This window comes from Artemia franciscana, chromosome 8 (assembly GCF_032884065.1).
Source record: "Artemia franciscana chromosome 8, ASM3288406v1, whole genome shotgun sequence".
In the NCBI taxonomy this organism is placed as follows: domain Eukaryota; kingdom Metazoa; phylum Arthropoda; class Branchiopoda; order Anostraca; family Artemiidae; genus Artemia; species Artemia franciscana.
In genome coordinates this window covers 52,024,510-52,044,336 of record NC_088870.1, presented here as the reverse complement: position 1 = coordinate 52,044,336, position 19,827 = coordinate 52,024,510, and the positions used below count along the sequence as shown (strand labels likewise).

At 35.0% G+C, this 19,827-nt stretch overlaps 2 protein-coding genes across 5 annotated transcripts in view; one reads left to right on the top strand and one right to left on the bottom strand.

Annotated features, from left to right (window-relative positions):
• The window catches only part of LOC136030548 (transmembrane protein 62-like), a 100,889-nt gene that overhangs the window by 10,090 nt on the left and 70,972 nt on the right, over positions 1-19,827 (bottom strand). Inside the window, exons 12-13 of the mRNA XM_065709599.1 lie at positions 18,615-18,733; positions 15,635-15,790 (exon numbers count right to left, since the gene is read on the bottom strand). Of these exons, the coding sequence (XP_065565671.1) occupies positions 15,635-15,790; positions 18,615-18,733 (275 nt within the window). The remainder of the gene's footprint in view (positions 1-15,634; positions 15,791-18,614; positions 18,734-19,827) is intronic.
• On the top strand, positions 1,861-13,575 carry LOC136030549 (vacuolar protein sorting-associated protein 45-like). Of its 4 annotated transcripts, none has more exons than XM_065709603.1 (2): positions 1,861-1,924; positions 11,749-13,575. In XM_065709603.1, exon 2 carries the CDS (start codon positions 11,750-11,752, stop codon positions 13,442-13,444), a length of 1,695 nt encoding a protein of 564 aa, XP_065565675.1. In that variant the 5' UTR covers positions 1,861-1,924; position 11,749; the 3' UTR covers positions 13,445-13,575. The 4 variants fall into 4 exon arrangements, with proteins under 4 accessions (XP_065565675.1, XP_065565672.1, XP_065565674.1 ...); XM_065709600.1 differs by having other exon boundaries at positions 1,867-1,998; XM_065709602.1 differs by having other exon boundaries at positions 1,874-2,020.

The window sequence follows — 19,827 nt, the reverse complement described above, 5'->3', positions numbered from 1 at the left end:
GTTGGCTCAGAGGGCCTATCACTCTTTTTTACATAAGCAAGCATCTGGTAAACATGAGGATAGGCCTGCGGTAGCATCGCAGTTTAGCATCTCATCTGAAGGGATCATTTTATATTCTTGTGTTATATTATATAATCATGTTATATTATAACGTATTAAATTTCTCTCTCTTTCTTCTATTAGACATGTATGCATAGAAATCGCAATTAGACTTGTATGCAGGAGCTTTTCAGGAGAGAGGGGGGGAGTAAAAAAACACATTTTATTTGATAATTTGAATGCAAAGTGTCCGGAAATTCGGGAAAACTTAGGAATGCTAATAGAACAAATGAAATACTTCAAAGCTAAGAAATGAAAGCACAGAGCTTACAGCTGAGCTTAAAAGACTTCTAAATGAGAGAAATGAATCAGGAAACTGGTTTGTATATGCTGGGGACTCACTCAAAAAGGGATTGATTTTCATCGACTTTGCTTCTTTGCACTGAAGTCTTTTTGAAAAACGGGATGCGATCAAGAAACAGAACAAGCATGAAAAACATATAATTGGGGCTATACATTTGCGGAAAAATGAAATCCTGATGTCAATGGTTCAAGACCTGGTGTCACGGGCTATTTGGTTTGGAACGGGAATCAATAGTGTGACTCTCTAAGCTCACTTAGAGTGGACCCAGCCCTAAATGGGTACCAAGAGAAATCTGGAGGGAAAACACAGGAAGAGTCTGACGGTTTTCCCCCAACCACACATCACACCCCCGGCCGAGGGCACCAAATCGAGAGATTTTAGTTAAGTTTATGAATTTGCGCATCAGGAGTGTGGGAGGGGGTGAATGAAGTTAAGTGCTTTTAGGAATTACGTAAGTAGGTGTTCTTAAAATTTTTCAGGATTTTATAGTGTTCCCTTTTGAGTGGGCATAAATGTAGAATAATACCGGCAATTTTTAGTGACTGAGAACAATTTACGTACTTAAGCTCTATGGCATAAGTTCTAATATAGCAATGTAAAAGGCTTACAACATTTACAGTGTTCCATGGTCATCTACAAATTTAATAGACTAACCCTCTATACACACAGAGTACGGACCTGTGGAAAACCTCTCCGAATTGCGTTTTGTTGAGGAATGCATGCGTCTCTTGCTGCTAATCCATGCGGTTTTTCGGAAGACGCATGTGCTGAAAAATCCAAAGCATGCAGTTAGAACGCTTGCGGACTGTGGAAAAAAAGAAGATAGAGGCCATTGAAAGGCTCCTTTTAGCTTTTAAGTTTCATAAATTAATATATGACAAAAGTCATCCAAAGCATAAAAGATCCTATTTAGTTCAGAAAGCTTGGGAGGAGCTCACGAGAGAGACAAATTTGCCAAATAGGATGTGGTGCATAGTACAATGAACTGTTTTAATAGCAAGCTAACCACAAAATTATGACCAAAGCTAACAATCCACTGAAAGGAATGTGGGTAGACATCTGTTTTACTATTTTGTGTTCCTACCCTTTTCTTGATAAATGCAACTGTTGATTTTGTAATTTTGCTCTGATGGCTAGATCTATGTAGATCTATAATATGAGTTTTAGCTGAGCCTTACTCACGGGGAAGATGCAATATCCTATTAGGGGTCGTCCAGGGCAAACTTGTTTAAAAAAGTAAATTGAGTGACGCAGATGCAGAGAAAGTGATCAACTGCAAAGATTCTAGGATATATGTAATGTAGGAACATAGTGAAATAGCTAGGAAATTCGACTTTTGATGTGAACGGAGTCTGCGGTTTCATCGCTACGGCGATGCGGTTGCGGAATATGCGCCGCATTGTTTTCTGCTACGAACCTGTCTTTGTGAACAGTAGGTAAGTGCCTCCGCCATCTATGCAAAAGTCAACAATATTATCTATTCTTAAAAGAAATCGATGAATTGTACATTTCAAAGCTCCTGTGAATAATTAGCCTATGTCCTTTACATTTTGCATCCTTGATACATTAAGTTGTTAAACGAATCTCTGCTTAATGTTAGTTGGTGAATGGGCAAAAGTATACTTTAGCAGCATTTTACCAACCCCCAAAAAATAGATTAACCTGCAGCCGAAAAAAGGCAAAAACAGGTGTCTTCAAGCACCTTTCCCTCTTAAGCACTAATATTTCAATCACCTTGGACATATTTTGTGGGTAACTGTAGAGCAGTCTATAGGGTAGAAATCAGATTGGAAAAAATAAATATAGCCTTGGCTACAATTCTCTGTCCAGTGCTCTTGTCAAATTAGATAATTAATATTGTTGCATTTGCATCTCAGTCTTGAATAGTTATACCAGATATAGCCCTAGGCTATATAGTCTCCAAAAGCTTCCTTATTCTTTGTGTTCTAGTCTAGCCTATATCATTTTATGTTTATGCCTATTGTTCCTCCAAAGTTAGGGTAAATATTTTGCCTAGTGATTAAACTCTACATAAAGAAACATTATAAAATTCATGAAGTTACTTTAGAACATTCTATAATATTTACTGAGGCTATACACCTATTATTTCTAAAAGCACATCATTTTAACATACCCCTCCCTTCCCCCCTAAGGAATAAATATATAGGCCCACTCTTGATATTTCCAATGGTGCAACTCCTTTCTTTTTTAATTTAATAGTTAAAAAGCAGCAGGGACAAAAGAGTAAGAGTATTGGCCTATATAGGTAGTTAAGGCTGTATATTTGTCCATTAGAAAGGGGAAAGGGTAAATGTAAAGAAAAGTAATATGTTTCTAGGAATAATAAGTAAGCACTTTAAAATGTTTTAAAGTAGTTTCCAGAATTGTGTTTCCTTGTAGAGAGTTCAATCAATAAATAAGAGTTAACCATGTTACTCCATAAAAACAATCTAAAAAAACAGCAAACTTTTTTATAATCTAGGCAACATCTGGCCCTATTAGGGCCAGTTGTAGCATCATCAGATTACAGCAATTTTTCTGAATTTAGAAAAATCCTTGAATAGTGAATCTTATGTTGTATTTAGTTTTGGTACTACTTTATAGTCATGACTCCTCTGAAGAAACACTAGAATACAAAAAGAGTAGTCCCATTTGATTTCTAATTTTATGCTCTTTGTGATATTTATAGTTGCAGTTATGTCATTGCAACCCTCATGATAAAGTCCTAGGCTATATATATTTACAAATGCCTGAGAAATATTGTTGATGTCCACAATTTTTCAAATATTGCATGAAAACTATAGTTGCTTAAATTTATCTTTGTAAACATAAATAACAATTTCATTACAAATAGCATCATTTTTCAGATCTGATAAAGCAGATGTGTATGAAATCAGATTAAATTCTATTATCAAAAATAAGTTTCAAAGCATGGATGAAAGTGTAAAACAAGAAAAATGTTGTTAACTGAAACTTAATACATATTATAAAATAAGAATGTGATATTAAGAGTGATAAGATAAGAATGTGATAATAAGAGTGATATTTTTTTTGAAATATCAAACTCATATAGAAAGAAATAGAATGGGAAAGTTGATAAATTAGTTGTACTACACATGGATAATCCAACTTTTTTTATTGCTGCTCTGAAAGCCCTTTGAATCTGGTTGTTTAGTTGGTCCAAATTAGTTTCAAAATTAATTTTTTGCACTGCTTTTTAGCAAATTATGCACTAAACTTAGGTTTTTTTTTTGGGGGGGGGGGGGAAATGGTACCCAGAAAACCATTAAAACTGGGATTGAGATTAAAGTTTAGATGGATTTGAGGTTTTTTTTTATAAAGAATTTGCTAAACATAAAATAAACAGACCAGCCATATGCCTTTCTCGCCAAGTATATTAAATTCTACCATTAAAAAGTTCCATTTTGGATCCTTAAAATGATACTGTGTTCATTTTTTTTTTGCCAGTAGCAAGTGGAACTATGAAAGAAATAACAACTCTAAACATCCCTGTTGTTAATAGATACAGCTGATAAGTTGTTTTACAGGATTGATTTGTTCAAAGATGTTTTATTAGTATTCAAGCAAAATGAACATGGAAAACTAAAAAGTCAGATCTCTGAAGTTTAGCGTGGGTCTTATTAAAAATGACCATCACCATTGACAGAATAGTGTCACTGAGACAAATTTAAACATTTAAATAAATTTTATAACAATTGAGTATAATTGAAAAGCTTAAAGGATTACTCAAGGTCCCTAGGTTACTTATTGTAATTTGAAATATTTATAGTCTATTCCTTCAGGAAACCAATTTCTGTTGATTCATTCCATTTTTGCTGACTGTTGGGTTCCTAAGATATTTAGAAGTTTTTCCCATTTCTAAAATGCATTATGTGTACTTTCCCCAATAACATAAAAATTTTGAAATTAGATTGGTTTATATCAACCTTTTTTGCCATATCTAACACCTGGAGATTGCTTCTATCCAGCCATCTATTCCAAATGCATGGATTTGAAAGTATTCTGATATTACTATCATTTGTTATCCTTTCTATCCTCATATTTCAGTGTTTCCAATAATTCAAAAAGCACAATTAAGAAGTTCAAAATAGCACAAAGAAGAAGGGCAGAGAAGATTGAATTTTGGAATTAAATTATGAAGTTTATCAAATTCAAATGTAATATAAGCATGTATTTGGCATAGGGGACAAATATCAAAACAGCATTGATTTTTGAATTGTATAGTCTGTTTATTGCAATTCTTCCTTCAAAATCACCTAGAACCATGTGCCACCAAAAACTTTGAAGTTTAAAAACAGAATTTTTAATGACAGAAATGATGCTTAGAAAGATCATTGAAAGGCACATCAAATGATAAGATTTGTCTTTTAGCTAAGAGACAATTTTACCTTTAAAAAGGTATAACTTACCATGGATTTTGTTAATCAAAATGTAATATTACCTATGGAACAACACTTGCCAAGCAGAAATAGAAAGTCAGCAGATGTTGGGCATAAAGTTAACTTATAAACATTTAATGAAGTTACAGTTACAAGACAAAACTAAGGTTATCATGTCAATTTCTCCTAGGAAAGTAGTGAAACTGCATAATTAACCTGACTAAATCACTATAAATTGTACAATTGTACAAAATGTATCCACCTTATTTTTGCTGATTTTAGCCAGAGCAATAAGTGCTGATTTCACTTGTAATAGAATGTGTTCAAAAAGTGACAATTCACCTATAGCCCAAATACATGGCTAAGAATGTGTTTAAACTTCATACTTTTACTCCTTTCTTACTTATAAAGTTCAAAAGATAAAAAAAAAATCAAGTTTTATTTAAATATGGCTCAAATCCATGGAACTGCCAGGCCAATGCCTGTAGTCTAAGAGAAACAAACTTGCACTAAGGTACAATTTTTAGGAAAAAATTGATATACCACACTTTAAAATGTCTTAGTTTTTTTTTACCATTTGACCAACTTAACAAGGCTCAGAATTTAAAATAGATGTTATATTCTAAGCTATAAACAAGTCAATAGAAAAATTCAGCTTAAGGAAAATTTGGCTTTTGCAGGTAGTCACAGAATTAAAAATAATATTATTACTTTCCAGAAGTTGATGTGATGAACCTTGATCTACAGTTAGCATACTTTAAATTTGTAGGTTATAATAATTCACGTCCAATAACAATGGTTATAAAGAGGGGGGGGGAAACTCATTCAAGCGAAAATTTATTTCTTATTGCCATAACAAGTGTACCACCATATTGTGCTACAGAGAAACATTGCTATTATGAGAAAACTATTTAGTTTCATCAAATTGCCTACCTTGAATTCACCATTTTCCTTGGAAACTGGGCTTGTTTTGTTTTAAAACATATTATAGAACTTAGTGGTTCTAGACTTGCATGCAGGACTACAAAACACGGGCGAAATTTGCTATAAGGCAGGGAGGAGGGCAACTGCCCCCCTCCCCACCCCAATGGAAATTTCACGTTTTCAAAAATTCCGTCAAAACTAAAATAGGCTTACAAAAATCATGCATCCATAGAAACAAATCAGTCTAATTTACTTTAGTATACCTTTGCCTTCGTGGTATCATATGGCTCATTTTATTTTAATTCCTCAGTGTCATTTTCACTTAACTTGAGAAAATAGGCTCTTTGCACCCTCCCCCTGGACTTTGACGAAATTATGCAACTGTTGCAAAAGTGCCTGGTAAGCTTTAAGGAGGTCAGTTGGAATTGTTCTGTAGGGGTAACCTGACACTTACAAATTGTATTTTCAGACTGGGATTTCATCTCATGCAGTCATGTAGAAAAGAAAACCCACACTAATCTTGGACTGTAAAAATCATATTTGATCAATAATACAAATGAAGCATTTATAGTTATTTGGTCAGGCCAGTTTTTTCATATTTATAGATTTGAACCAATTAACATCTTGAAGAATTTTGTACTTGGGTTTAGAATAAACAGTGTTTTGAGTAAAAACAAGTGTCAGTAAATCATTAACAGCAGGACTGGGGTGGTTATCCCCTCTAATATGTTATATTACTTGCTTTCTCTATTTTTTTTTTTTGTCCCAAGGTCATTCCTATGTAGGTCATTCCTTTCATTCCATAATAGTATTTTAAAATTTCTTATTTTATTATCTCTAGAAGAATAACAACAAAAAAGAGTGAAACTACATGAAAAAAAATAATCTTCTTTAAAACTAGGCTAGTACATGCTTGCATGTACGGAATTTATTTTGGGGTGGCCCCAATGTTTGATGAAAGAGCAAAACAGTGAAAATTTGTAGGAAAAATCGTAAAACTATGGACTCTGGATTGAAGATACAGAATGTATCTATAGTTCAAACAGCAGATTGTTTTTCAGAACGTCACTTCTATATTGAATGCATACAAGCACTTGAATTCAAGGAAATATGACCCAAGATTTCCCCAGGGACAATCTGCACACCACTCCCAAACTCATCATGATCCAGAACATGCAAATAGGCAAAGTTAATTGATTACTTTGACATTCAGACAAATTTGAAGGCATATACCAGACAATTTTATGGTGACAGCCTAATAGGTGGGAAAATGTATAATCGAAGAGCTGATAGGAATTATTTGAACACTGGGATTATACCCAGTTATATGGCAAGTAGAAGAGGGGTAAGGCTTTGGCCGTCTTCATTATTTTGAGACATATTACATTTCACAAGCAATATTTTCACAGCATAAGCCATATAAATACATCAAGAATTGGGAGTTGTATTAGAACTGAGATGAAGGAGCAGAATTGGGACTAGAAGCTAGTTCCAATTGTTGGTGTGCTGCAAAAATGTATCTACAATGCATATTAGGGCACCAAAGGCACCTTCAAGCTCCTGCAACCACCTCTTCCATACTTGTAAGAGCATAAAGATTTTATAATGACATGTCCATTACTTATCTGAACTTTGAAACCGAAAATCAAGCTTGACTCCGCCTGTTTTTTTAGGACTATAAACTTTGGTATGTCATGTCCTTAGCTATTATAATTTTAGTTTAAGTTGGGACCTACTTTTCCAAAATCCTGCTAAGGAGCGTGGATAGGAGCTTGAAAACACCTTCTCTTCTCCTAATATGGGTTGTAAAACAGTTCATGGAAGTTTTATTCATGGTTGGTTGAAGCTAGTAAAAGAAATGTACTGTAATCTACTTCCGTTTTATGATTTAGTTATACGAATATTCATTTGCCTTCAAATGTTCAGCATTTAAAAAAATCCTCTCCTCCATGCTTGGAATAGACCTACAACCTGAACCAATTCTGGAAGGGCTTAAAACTCTGTCCTTACTTTTGGGCCTTGAAAGATTCTAGTAAGCTAGGTGCTATCTTTGAAAAACAATCAAAGGTTTGATGAGAATCCAGCTGAAGTCAAGAGAGCCACCATTCTAGGGTCCACGTTGGGGAGAAGCAGACTCGAAGCCAAAGTTGAATATACATTTTTTTTTTATTTAACACCAATCTTCAGGGAATTGTTTTATTTTTATAAAAAGGGAAGGGACGGGAGAGGAATTTGGACACTCTTGGCCCTCTGGAACACACTCTGAGCCCTGATCTATGCTAACTAGTCATTCCTGAATGTTTCATTCATTAAAATCTTATATGGAAATGTAACTGCTCAAGTTATCAAATGATTCTGAACTGCACCTTTAACATGACAAAAAATTTAGTAAATAAATACACTATTAGAATACAAAGGTAAAGAAAATAATATTGGCTTTCTTTTGATTTTTTAGGATCAACAAGTTACACTAGCCTATTAATTTGTTTCGGTGGCTAGGAAAATAGCACATATGGCTACTTGGGGAATTCATGGTTATATACTGCTATCCATGAGTATATCCCATTATTCATGGGGAATCCTACCATCTCATTTTGTCTTTGTGCAGGAATGACATCTGACTTAAATTACGGCTAGAAGTATCAACTACATTTGGGAGTTTTAATAATTTGTAGAAATTAGTATTTTTCAATACATCACTGCATAGAGGAACCTGGTTCTACGCCTGAATACATTATTTAACACCACCCTCCCCCCTTCCCAAGGCCTGGATCTGTATGTGTGTAGATTTAAGTTAAAACATTACCTAAAGTTAAAACTTGAGGGATACACAAATTTTATTCTTTTATTCAGCCTTTTGGTTTTCTAAATACATGTATGCTATTGTTCAGTTTTTCCTTCGTATGCAGATGCCTTTCGCTATCCTTGGACATAGTTTGCATTTGCATAGGAGGAATTTGCCTTCTAGATTTTTTACCCCCCTCTTGATTTGAAAAATACATTTTTGGGGGATGTTCCCATTGAAAAAATGCTGTTTTTGCGTTTTTATTGGTAAATTGAGAAAAAATCCCCCCCCATAGATTTTGAAATCTCCTTTTTAATAACTTGAAGTAAACAGCCTCCAGCTGATAACTGATGCAGAATAAATTTATTGACATAGCATATTTCGTTGCATTTATCTCTTACACCAAGCACTGATAAAACGAATTTGTTCTTAAAGTACTGTATATTCTTATACTTATTTATGGTTGAGGGAAGGCTATTCCGAATATCATATGTAAAATCAATGTTTTTGTTTGTATGTGCATCAATTTGCATTTTATGGTAATCAGAAAATTTCCATATTTGTGTTGCTGCATTGAGAAGTACAGCTAATTTAAACGAATTTGTCAATATTTACATTGTGTAGGTTTTGCAGATAATACATTCTGATGACTATAATCTAAGGACACATGTCCCTGTTCACAGAGGTCATTTTAGTTCCAGACACCTCAAAGGAACTCGTGGGATACTAACTGTAATGTCTTATCAACTTCGGTAGAAATACAATATCCTCTTCTGATAGAAATACTGATTACAGGAGTTTATGGGTTTGTACCAAAAAGGTACACTCGGAAATTAGCTCCCAATTTACAACAAGTTCTATTAAAATAAATAACCTTTTCTGCCAAATGCCCTGATTACAACAAGTCAAGCTCCTCAAGTCCTCCCATCATATTTCTCATATGGGTATGATCTGGTTCCAATCCTGATGCAGCAATACTAGATTTTACTTCTCACCAAGGTTGATTGAGCGTTGACAGTGTATCTGGTAATGCTGTGATGACAAGAATTTGGGACCATCACAGAGGTAGGATTGGGAACAGACTCATCAAGAGGTATAGCTAGAACGCTATACTTTTATTTCTCAAAATAGTTTGGTAGAGATCCAACAATGTCTTTTACTAGATAAACTGATGACTATGGTTTCGGGACCCCCTGCCTTCCCTTCCCCTACACAGGCTGATTCTGGTCATGATTTTTAAGAGCCATAAGTAAGACATTAGGCTTAGATTTCTATCAAGTTTAGGTGAGATCCGACAACCCATTCAAGTAGATTTTCTGATGATCCATGTAATGGTAGGATTGTGTCTAAATAGCCAAAGGCGTCAATAGTAAACTAGTTTTCACTTTTTATCAAGTTTGGCATAGATCCAGCAACTCTTTTTGCAATTTGTTATTATCTAGTTCTGCACTTGATTCGGTCTAGTTTTGGGTCCAAGGCTTGATATTCAAGATTGCTTTTCATAAAGTTTGACGCAAACAAAAGATTCCACAAAAAGGTGAAAAATTGGAATTTTGGGATTTTGAAATTGACTTTTCCAAAACTGTTTCCTGAAAAATCTAGAAGTAGAAACAGATTTTTCTTTTCTCAAAGGGCTAATTTTTAAATTTCACACTGATCCAACACAACATAAGAAGTTTATTTCGGGAGCTTCAACTGTTTTCTTTTGTTGGAGCTGAAATGGTTTTATTTTGTTTCATTTTAGAATTATTTTACTACATCAATTTCTGCTTTTGGAAAAGCACTGGAAATTCTTTGAACTTCAGTGGAACTATTATTTTCCGTTTCACAATCGCCGTATCGAAAAAGTTAAGAATTTTAATCTTTTACTATTTCTGCACAACAGACTGGTGTTAAAAAAAAAATGATCAATTAGAGCTGCAGTGTTGTTCCGCAAAGCCGTCCCCTGGAATAGAGACAGTTTAAGAACTTACTTTTCAATGCATTTTTTTTTTCAAGATTGGGAGGTTTTGTTATTTCACCCAAAACGGTGACAGTGAGCTTTGCCTTCATAACAAGGTTGTACGGAGGAAATGAGGCCAACCTTGAACTATGTGCAAAAATTTGCATAAAATATGAACTTCTGAGTTTCCTCGGTTGAAGATTTTTTTTTCAGGGTAGAGGGAAGGGTGTTCCGACACCTAATTTAATTGCCTTTTTTAGCTCCAAAATATTGTTCTGTATTCAAATGAATTTTTATAAAATATATCGAAGGTAGAGGTTGACCCTTGAGCTGGTGCATACAGAAAAATTTGTTCCAAAGGGGGTGGGGGCAAATATGAAAAACTGGATAAAAATATGGCAAACATAGTCAACAAAAGGGGGAAACCATGGGATTTTGGGTGGCCTGGTTCAAGCCCCTCCCTTTTACACAGTGCTTGTTATTGGTTTTAACTAAAGAACCCACCCTTATTAAAACTGCATTTAGCCATGTTTTTTATTATTAGAGCTCCTCAGAATACTCACGAATTCTTTGTAAGATTTGGACTGTGCTTGCACGTATTGTACTCTAGGTTTAGCCCTTTGCCCAAAAAATTCAGGACATATATTTTGGGAATGGCATTTGATTTCCCCCCCCCCCAATTATTCATTTTAGAAACTACTCTTTACATCAAGAACTAATGTAGGGTAGCATAATTTTAAGATCAGAAGTGACTAAACAAAAAAAGCTACGTTGACCATCGTCAATCTTGGAGAATTTCATTAGTCTTCCAAATTGGATGCAGGAACTTATTTGGATAATATTTCGAAACTTTTGCCAAAAAACAAATTTTATTGTCAAAAATATGAAATCTGTGCTTTTTGATAATACAGTAACCCTCTTGTTAATCCAGAAAGCTGGTTTTATCTTGTATGTCTTGAAAAAGTTTTTGTTTGAGTCTTGCTTATTTCAGGACAGCTCATTTAAACTTCATTATATACAACAAGAATTTCAGGGGTTGGCCGGGAAATTTGCTGTTCAAGCCCAAAATTGACAATTTTTCCCGGGGCATTATCTTGCTCACTAGTTCAGAAAATAAGCTCCTCCCTGTGCTCAGGTATGAAACAAAATATAGGTAATAATTACATGGAACTAAATTTTGCTTAGTGTCTTACATCCTAGCAACGTGGCTTTTTGTTTGTACGCCATAGTTGTCTTATCTTGTATTCTATTATTTCTTTTATCTTCAACCACTAATTTTTCTTTTGTCTTTAAGGATGGATCCCGTAGAAGCATGTCGTCTCTATTTCAAAACAATTTTGACGGAGGCTGGACCAGGTATGAAGGTCTTATTAATGGACAAAGAAACTATTGGAATAGTAAGTCTCTCTTTCTCACAGTCAGACATGCTTCAAAAGGAAGTCTACCTATTTGAGCAAATTAGTGGCAACTCTGGTAAAGAACCAGCAAAATATTTGAAATGTATTGTTTTCCTCAGACCTTTAAAAGAATATGTTGACCTACTCTGCAATGAACTGAGAAGCCCAAGATTTGGAAGCTATTATATCTATTTTAGTAATGTACTGCCAAAAGCATGGCTAAAACTACTGGCTGAATGTGATGAGCAAGAGTTAGTCAAAGAAGTTCAAGAAATCTATGCAGATTTTTACCCCATTGATAACGTCCTCTTTTCTTTGAATCTGAATGAACCTATTCTTGGGTTGGAGTGGGGTCAATTGACGCTACAAAGAACCATTTCAGGAATTATTAGCTTCCTTTTAGCAACAAAGAAGAATCCAGTAATTCGTTATCAAGGCTCATCAAACCTGGCTCGAAAACTTGCGGAAAACATTAGCGACTATATAGTAAGAGAGCATCAGCTGTTTGATTTTAAACAGTCAGATCTGCCACTTCTTCTGATTGTTGACAGACGAAGTGATCCTGTAACTCCTCTTTTAAATCAGTGGACTTACCAAGCAATGGTTCATGAATTGTTGGCCATCAAAAACAACCGAGTTAGTCTTGTTAACTGTCCTGGCGTTTCGAAAGAACAGCAAGAAGTGATAATGTCACCAGTTTATGATGAGTTTTACTGCAACAAAATGTATGCCAATTTCGGTCAGATAGGACAAGATATTAAGAACTTAATGGATGATTTCCAAGAAAAGGCTAAAAGTCATCAGAAAGTTGAGAGTATTGGTGATATGAAAGCATTTGTCGAAAATTACCCACAGTTTAAAAAACTTTCAGGGACTGTTTCCAAACACGTCACCGTCGTTGGTGAATTATCTCGTTTGGTCGCACAGCACAACCTTCTTGAAGTTTCAGAACTCGAACAAGATTTAGCAGCTCAGGACGGGCATTCTTCAGCTTTGAATAGAGTTCGACGATTGATTACCAACGACAAATTGCGTCACATTGACGCATTAAGACTCGTGTTGTTATACGCTCTCCGGTATGAACGTCACCCAAGCAATGATGTATCTGGATTGGTTGAAACTCTCCGGCATCAAGGAGTTCCTGATCATTACCCTGGTCTCGTTTCCCTAATGCTTGAATATGCCAGTCTTACACGAGGTCACGCCTTTCAAACCAAAGACGTAGTTAAAATGACTGAAAGATTTTTCAGAGGGCTCAAGGGTGTTGAAAATGTATTCACTCAACATAGTCCAGTACTTAAAGAAAGCTTAGAGAATATAATCAAAGGTCGTCCTGAAGAGAATTACGCCTATTTGAAAACTGAATATCCCTTTGGTGTGAGACCTCAAGATATCATTGTCTTTATAATAGGAGGAGTAACTTACGAAGAATCTCTTGTTGCTTATCAAATGAATAAAACATACCCAGGAACTAGGGTTGTCATTGGTGGCACTACTGTACATAACACTGAGAATTTCCTTGCTGATCTTCAAACAGCAATGAGAGGAGTTAATAGAAGCAAGAGAGGTAGAAGTGGAGCTCGAAATATTTAAATCGTTTTCTTTATTCTAAACATTCCGCTTGAGTTGTTGTAACTAGTCATAAATGTATTTTCAGGATTTGTGCTTAGCTAAAAATATTTGTTCCTAGAAATTTTTGTTTCTCAGTAAAGTTATCGCTATTATATTTAGTAGTTTGAAGATATTATTGGTCATTAGCAATATTTATTTGGGTCGGAATAGAAAAATAGGGATTTTCGTCAAATTGGCGATTCTACTCTCAAGTTTGTTTTCAAAATGAAAGAAAATTACAGTATATCGTAGCTTTCCATTTGTACACATAACTTGAACTTGGAGATAAACTTATTTCTTTATAATATTAATAGTCAACTGCTTCAGCTATTATGAAAAGTCAAACTTTAATTAAATTATCATAATTTTATGCGTTTCTGGATTTCAATAATAAAATAAATTCAAATTTATCTTGTGTTACAGCATAAGTTCCCTCTGAAACAAGCCTACTAATGTAACTTACACCAAATGGGCAAGATACTTAAATCACTGGATTAGTAGCTCTATACATTCGCCGAGTCCGAATCATGATTTTGCAAACACCAAAAACAAGAAGAACAAAAGAGAATTTCTCAAGACAGTGGGAAACAAATTAGAATGAAGAAAAAACTTTCAACAGGATAAAATCAATAAAACTAAAATTAATTTTTTTCAAAACAGTCTCAGCATCCTTACCTCAGCGAAGTTCAACCAGGACTGATAAATAAATTGTGAAGAAACGAGGCAATTCATTGAAATGAAAGAGAATCATTTAGAAAACACGTTTTTAATGCTAGCCTTGCTTCTTTGGCTGCTGATCTCGTAATTAAAAATAATTCATATCATTAATGAATCATTAATCATGGGAATTCCTGGTTGAACTTCGCTGAGGTAAGGATGCTAGAACTGTTTTATTGATTTTATCCTGTTGTAAGTTTTTTCTTCTTATATATTTTTGTATTGGTGAGGATGGCCCTCGGACATAGGGTTTCATCCCAATCTTTCCACTCTAAGCGTTTTTCAAGATTTCTATTTCCCCCCTCAAACCCCCCATGTCCCCGAATCCGGTTCAAATTGAAAATTGAGTATCTGAGACATAAGATCCTTCTATATATCAAGTTTCATCCAGATCCGGTCACCCATTCGTAAGACAAAGATCCGGCCTGGTTATGTCAGTCACATATCTAGCACTTGTGCTTATTTTTTCGACCAAGTTTCATCCCGATCTCTCCACTCTAAGCGTTTTCCAAGATTTTAGGTTTCCCCTTCCAACTTCCCCCAATGTCACCGGATCCGGTCGGGATTTAAAATAAGAGCTCTGAGACACAATATCCTTCTAAATATCAAATTTCATTAAGATCCGATCACCCGTTCGTAAGTTAAAAATACCTCATTTTTCAAATTTTTTCAAATTAACCGTCCCCCCACTTCCCTCTCCCCCAGGTGGTCGAATCGGGAAAAAAACTATTTCTAATTTAATCTGGTCTGGTCCCTAATGCGCCAGCCAAATTTCACCGTACTAGCTTATCTGAAAGTGCCTAAACTAGCAAAACCGGGACCGACAGAATTTGCGATCGCTATGTCCCACTTGGTAAATACCAAGTGCCATAAAAATTAAGAACGATAACATGCAGCTTAAATACTTCAATTTAGACATTAAAGCTATTTTAGCTTTAAATGACCAGCAAAGTATAAATGTACCATATATATGAATTTCATTTTTAGGGAGGTAGGCAATGAAAGGGCCTTTTCTTGTCTAAGCATAATGCTGAAAATCCAGAAACTAAAGATAATCTGACAAAGACGTTTTCTTTAGAGGTGATTGGGATCATGTTATGTATCATAACGTCAGCAACTAAGTAATAGCATATTTTGCAAAAAAATCTTTCATTTTTGCAAAAATTCATTCCGCAAATGATCCAGCATAGTCCAGCGCAGAATAGCTCTATAATGGAACAGCAAGCTCAAATAGCCCCAACTCGTATTAGTTCTCAAATGCCAAGTCAGTCACAATTTTCCCAAACCTTGTTCCTTGCTATTTAAAACGCTTGTCTGATTATTTACATAAATTTGTCCATGTAGTATCCTTGCAATTTTGAAACATATCCATGGCCTTTATAACATTGAAATCAGCAATGAACTAGGTGCCAATCCAATATCAAAATTTCTCAAGAAAAGGGTAGAATCTCATACCTGCATGATTTGGAATGCGACTAGAATAACGACAGGTAAGTTTTGAAGAGCCGTCCAAAAAAGACCCGGTCTTTTAACTTCACTATCTAAAACATCCAGCCTCTGTCCTGTTCGATGAATTGCAATAAAATGGAGCGGTGTTGCAAAGAATAAAATCTACAAAGAAAATAAAGAAAGAATCTTACAAGTAGAAAATTGTAGCATAAAAAGTGTTTTCTAAACATAGGAGGGAAGAGTTGTTCGACCCTTTTTCGGGCTTTGATTTTTGCACAAAAAAAACTTATGGAAGTATATTAATTTCAAGAACATTTATTTTTTGACTTCCAACAGTTTTTTGTTGTTTTTTTTTTTTTTTTACTCCAAAGTCGGGACAGTCTGGAAAACATCCAGCCTTTGTTCTGTTCGGTGTAGGTAAGCACTCCTCAATTTCAGTGGTGTGAATTCAAGAAAATACGGTGGAGGGGAGGGGTTTACTTTACAAAACATAGGGAGGGGGCAACTTTTTGTTCAACAAAAATACCAAGAAAAGTTATTTTTCTATACAGCTACCAAAAAAGGTATTTTTCGAAATATTGAGAGGGAGCAATTATAGATATGCGAATCCTATGTTTAATTTCATCAGTTATGCCACAAAACTAAACAAGATACATATGTTCCAATAGAGGCCAAATTAAAGATGTGTAACTGTGAAGGATATGATTACGAAAAAAAAATCAAACGAGACTGCGGCTAGATAAAAAGAAAAACACCAAACTAAAAACAAATAAACATCAAATGAACTCAAAAACATCAAAGCAACTGCTTTGATGTTCTCATTGAAGTAACTCTTATAACTTCTTTTCCCTACGTGGATCAGTAGTGACAATTGTATTTATTATTTTTAGTGGTGGGTTTTATTTGTTTTTAGTTTAGTGTTTTTTCTTTTTATATTGTGCTGAGGACGCCTAGTTAAGATACAGGCGAAATACCCGCGTTATTTTAATCTTTCATCTCTTTTGTCTTTACTGGCCGCAGTCTCGTTTGATATTTTTGTTGTTGTTGTTGAGTTTTATCGCTCTTTGTTGTTTGTTGTCATGGCTGGCCAGTTCGGCTTAAGAACTTTCGTATGATTCTTAGGCAAACACATTTTGAAAGAAGCCTAAGAGTAGAATAAGAAATAGATCAGCGTGTTTTGTAAGGGTGGCAACATGGATATCCTGTGTAAGTAAAAGTAAAAAAAAAACGTTTTAAGGTTTAAACCAAGTTTAGAAATTATTTACGAACCCTTTTGAAGGTAAAGAGAATTCGTTTGAAATTATTCAAGTTTAACGAAAAAAAATGTTTAACAAGTGTAACAAAAAAAATTTGAGATTCTAGATTTCATCCTGGACTGAGTCAAAGTCAATCTTCTAGAACAGACTGAACGTGTTGAACCTGGGCTCCCGTCAACACGATCAGCATTCATTGGTTCGTTTTCGGCATGACTCTATCGTGTCAAACAGTTCGTGGTAACGAACTGTAAGTAAGGAGCGATCAGGCTCAATTGTAACCGAAACTCTAAAAAGTGGAATTTTGATAGCAATAAATATATCAAAAGAATCGGAGTTTTATGCTGATTTCAAATATATAAGTTTCAACAAGTTACCCGTCAAAGGTTACGAGCCTGAGAAAATTTGCTTGGCTTTTGAAAAAAGGGGGAAACACTCCCTAAATAAAAAGTGATAGAATCTTAATGCAAATCACAAAATCAGATTCAGCATAAAAATAACCCTAGAAGTTTCAAGCACCTACCTGAAAAAATTTGAAATTTTTTATTTTCTGCCAGAAAAAAGATCACGGATGCGTGTTTATTTTTTTCCAGGGGGGATCGTATCGACCCAGTGGTCCTAGACTATCGTGAGAGGGGTCATTTGAAAGGAAATTAAAAGTTCTAGTGCTCTTTTAAAGAAACCCAAAAATTGGAGGGCAACAATACACCCTCCCACGCCTATTTTCCTCAAAATCGTCCGATCAAAATTTTGATATAGCCATTTTGTTCAGCATAGTTGAAAGGCTGAATAACTATGCCTTTGGGGATATCATGAACCTCCCACAGCCTCTGAGGAAATTTCTTTAATTTACAACATTTGCCTATTGTTTGCGCATAGTATTTGTTATTGGGAAGTATGCACACATTTTGTTTGGGGGGATTTTCTGCTGGTGGTATTTTCCACGGAGATAATTTTCCAGAGGGTGAATTTTTCATTTACTGGGGGAATTTCTCAGAATTCTTATACGAAATTCTTCTTTTGTCTTGCTTTCTCTATTCCAATTCAATTTTACGCGTGGAGATGTTAAGGATAATTGTCCGGCTTAGATTTTCACCAGGATTGAATTGTCTAGAGAATAAATCCTTGGGGAGGAGGAATTATTCCGTGGAGCAGTATCCATATTTCCTGGCAATATTTAAAAAACGATCAGAAATTAAATAAAAAAAAAGTTTTTTTTCAACTGAAAGTAAGGGGCAACATTAAGACTTAAAACGAACAGAAATTATTGCGTATATGAGGGGTGTTACTCCTCCCTAATACCTTGCTCTTTACGCTAAAGTTTGAATTCTATCCCAATCCTTTAAGAATGACTCCAGAAATACTATGTTCGTTTAATTAGAGCAAAAAGAAGTTTTTTTTTTAAGTACTAAAAAAATTTAGCGTAAAGAGCACGTTGTTGTGGAAGATGAGTGGCTTCTCCTTAGTTTAGGTTAGGTCTTTCAATCGGTTTTCTATCCCTTGTCTCTTTTTATGCGGTGCTTACTCTTTCTCCTCTACAAACTCTTAATTCTTGCTCACTACGTATTCCGTCTTTTTCTTATACAAGTATAGCTATCATTTGACTAAAAACGACTCTCTCTCCCGCTCTTGGCCTTGCACGTTCAATGTAGGGACTAAAGGGTTGGTCTGAAGGACTCCCCGAGAGGAAGAGAGAAAAGACGAGGAAAAATTATATGATATTCAAAGCTTACATGTGTGGCCCCATAGAAATATGACAAGGAACCAGGTTGATATACGTTGCCGACAAAAGTTCCCCACAAGAAAATGACACCATAGAGACCGTCTGCCAATTCGCCAACAAACCATGGACCTGAAAAAAGATTTTTTTTTAGGAAATTCACAAATTTTGCCTGATTTAAGAAATTTTTATGAAAAATTATCAATTTAGGCTGCCAAGTCAGTAAACATACAAAAACACAAGTAATCAGAAATAGGATGACTCCAGCACTGCCAGGACTCTGGTCAATCACAAATTTTATGCTTGAAAGCAGAACAATAATCAACTCGAGAAATTATGAACGGTATACATAGCCTAGCAGTCGTGCATGAGTTTAACTTTATCGACACCTGTGACTATAATATGACTTGGACACAAGACACATTTCGAGATGCAACAAAAGCGGAAGGGGTATAAGAGGCAAAATGCGTCAAACATTTTGCTCCACACTTACTTCCATAGGAATATGCTTTCATTTCTGATTGGAACACTTTTTAGCTTGCTTCAGATTCAAATTTTTTAATAGCTCTAGACTCTGGTCAATCACAAATTTTATGCTTGAAAGCTGAACAATAATCAACTCGAGAAATTATGAACAGTATATGTAGCCTAGCAGTCGTGCACGAGTTTAACTTTTTCGACACCTGTGACTATAATATGACCTGGACACAAGACCCATTTCGAGATGCAACAAAAGCGGAAGGGGTGTAAAAGGCAAAATGCGTCAAACATTTTGCTCGACACTTGCTTCTATAACTGTATGCTTTCACTTCTGATTGGAACGCTTTTTAGCTTGCTTCTGATTCAAAGTTTTTTTTAAATAACTCTAGACACTGGTCAATCACAAATTTTATGCTTGAAAGCTGAACAATCAACTCGAAAAATACGGAATACATAGCCTAGCGGTCGTGCGTTAGTTTAATTTTATGGACACCTGTTACTATAATGTGACATGGACACAAGACACATTTCGAGGTTCAACAACATTGGAAGGGGTATAAAAGGCAAAATGCGTCAAACATTTTGCTCGACACTTGCTTCTATAACTGTATGCTTTCACTTCTGATTGGAACACTTTTTAACTTGCTTCTGATTCAAAGTTTTTTAATGAATCTTGCAGACTACATATACAGGAACCGAAATAACTTTATAGACATTTCTTCTTTTTGATTACTATGAGTACACAA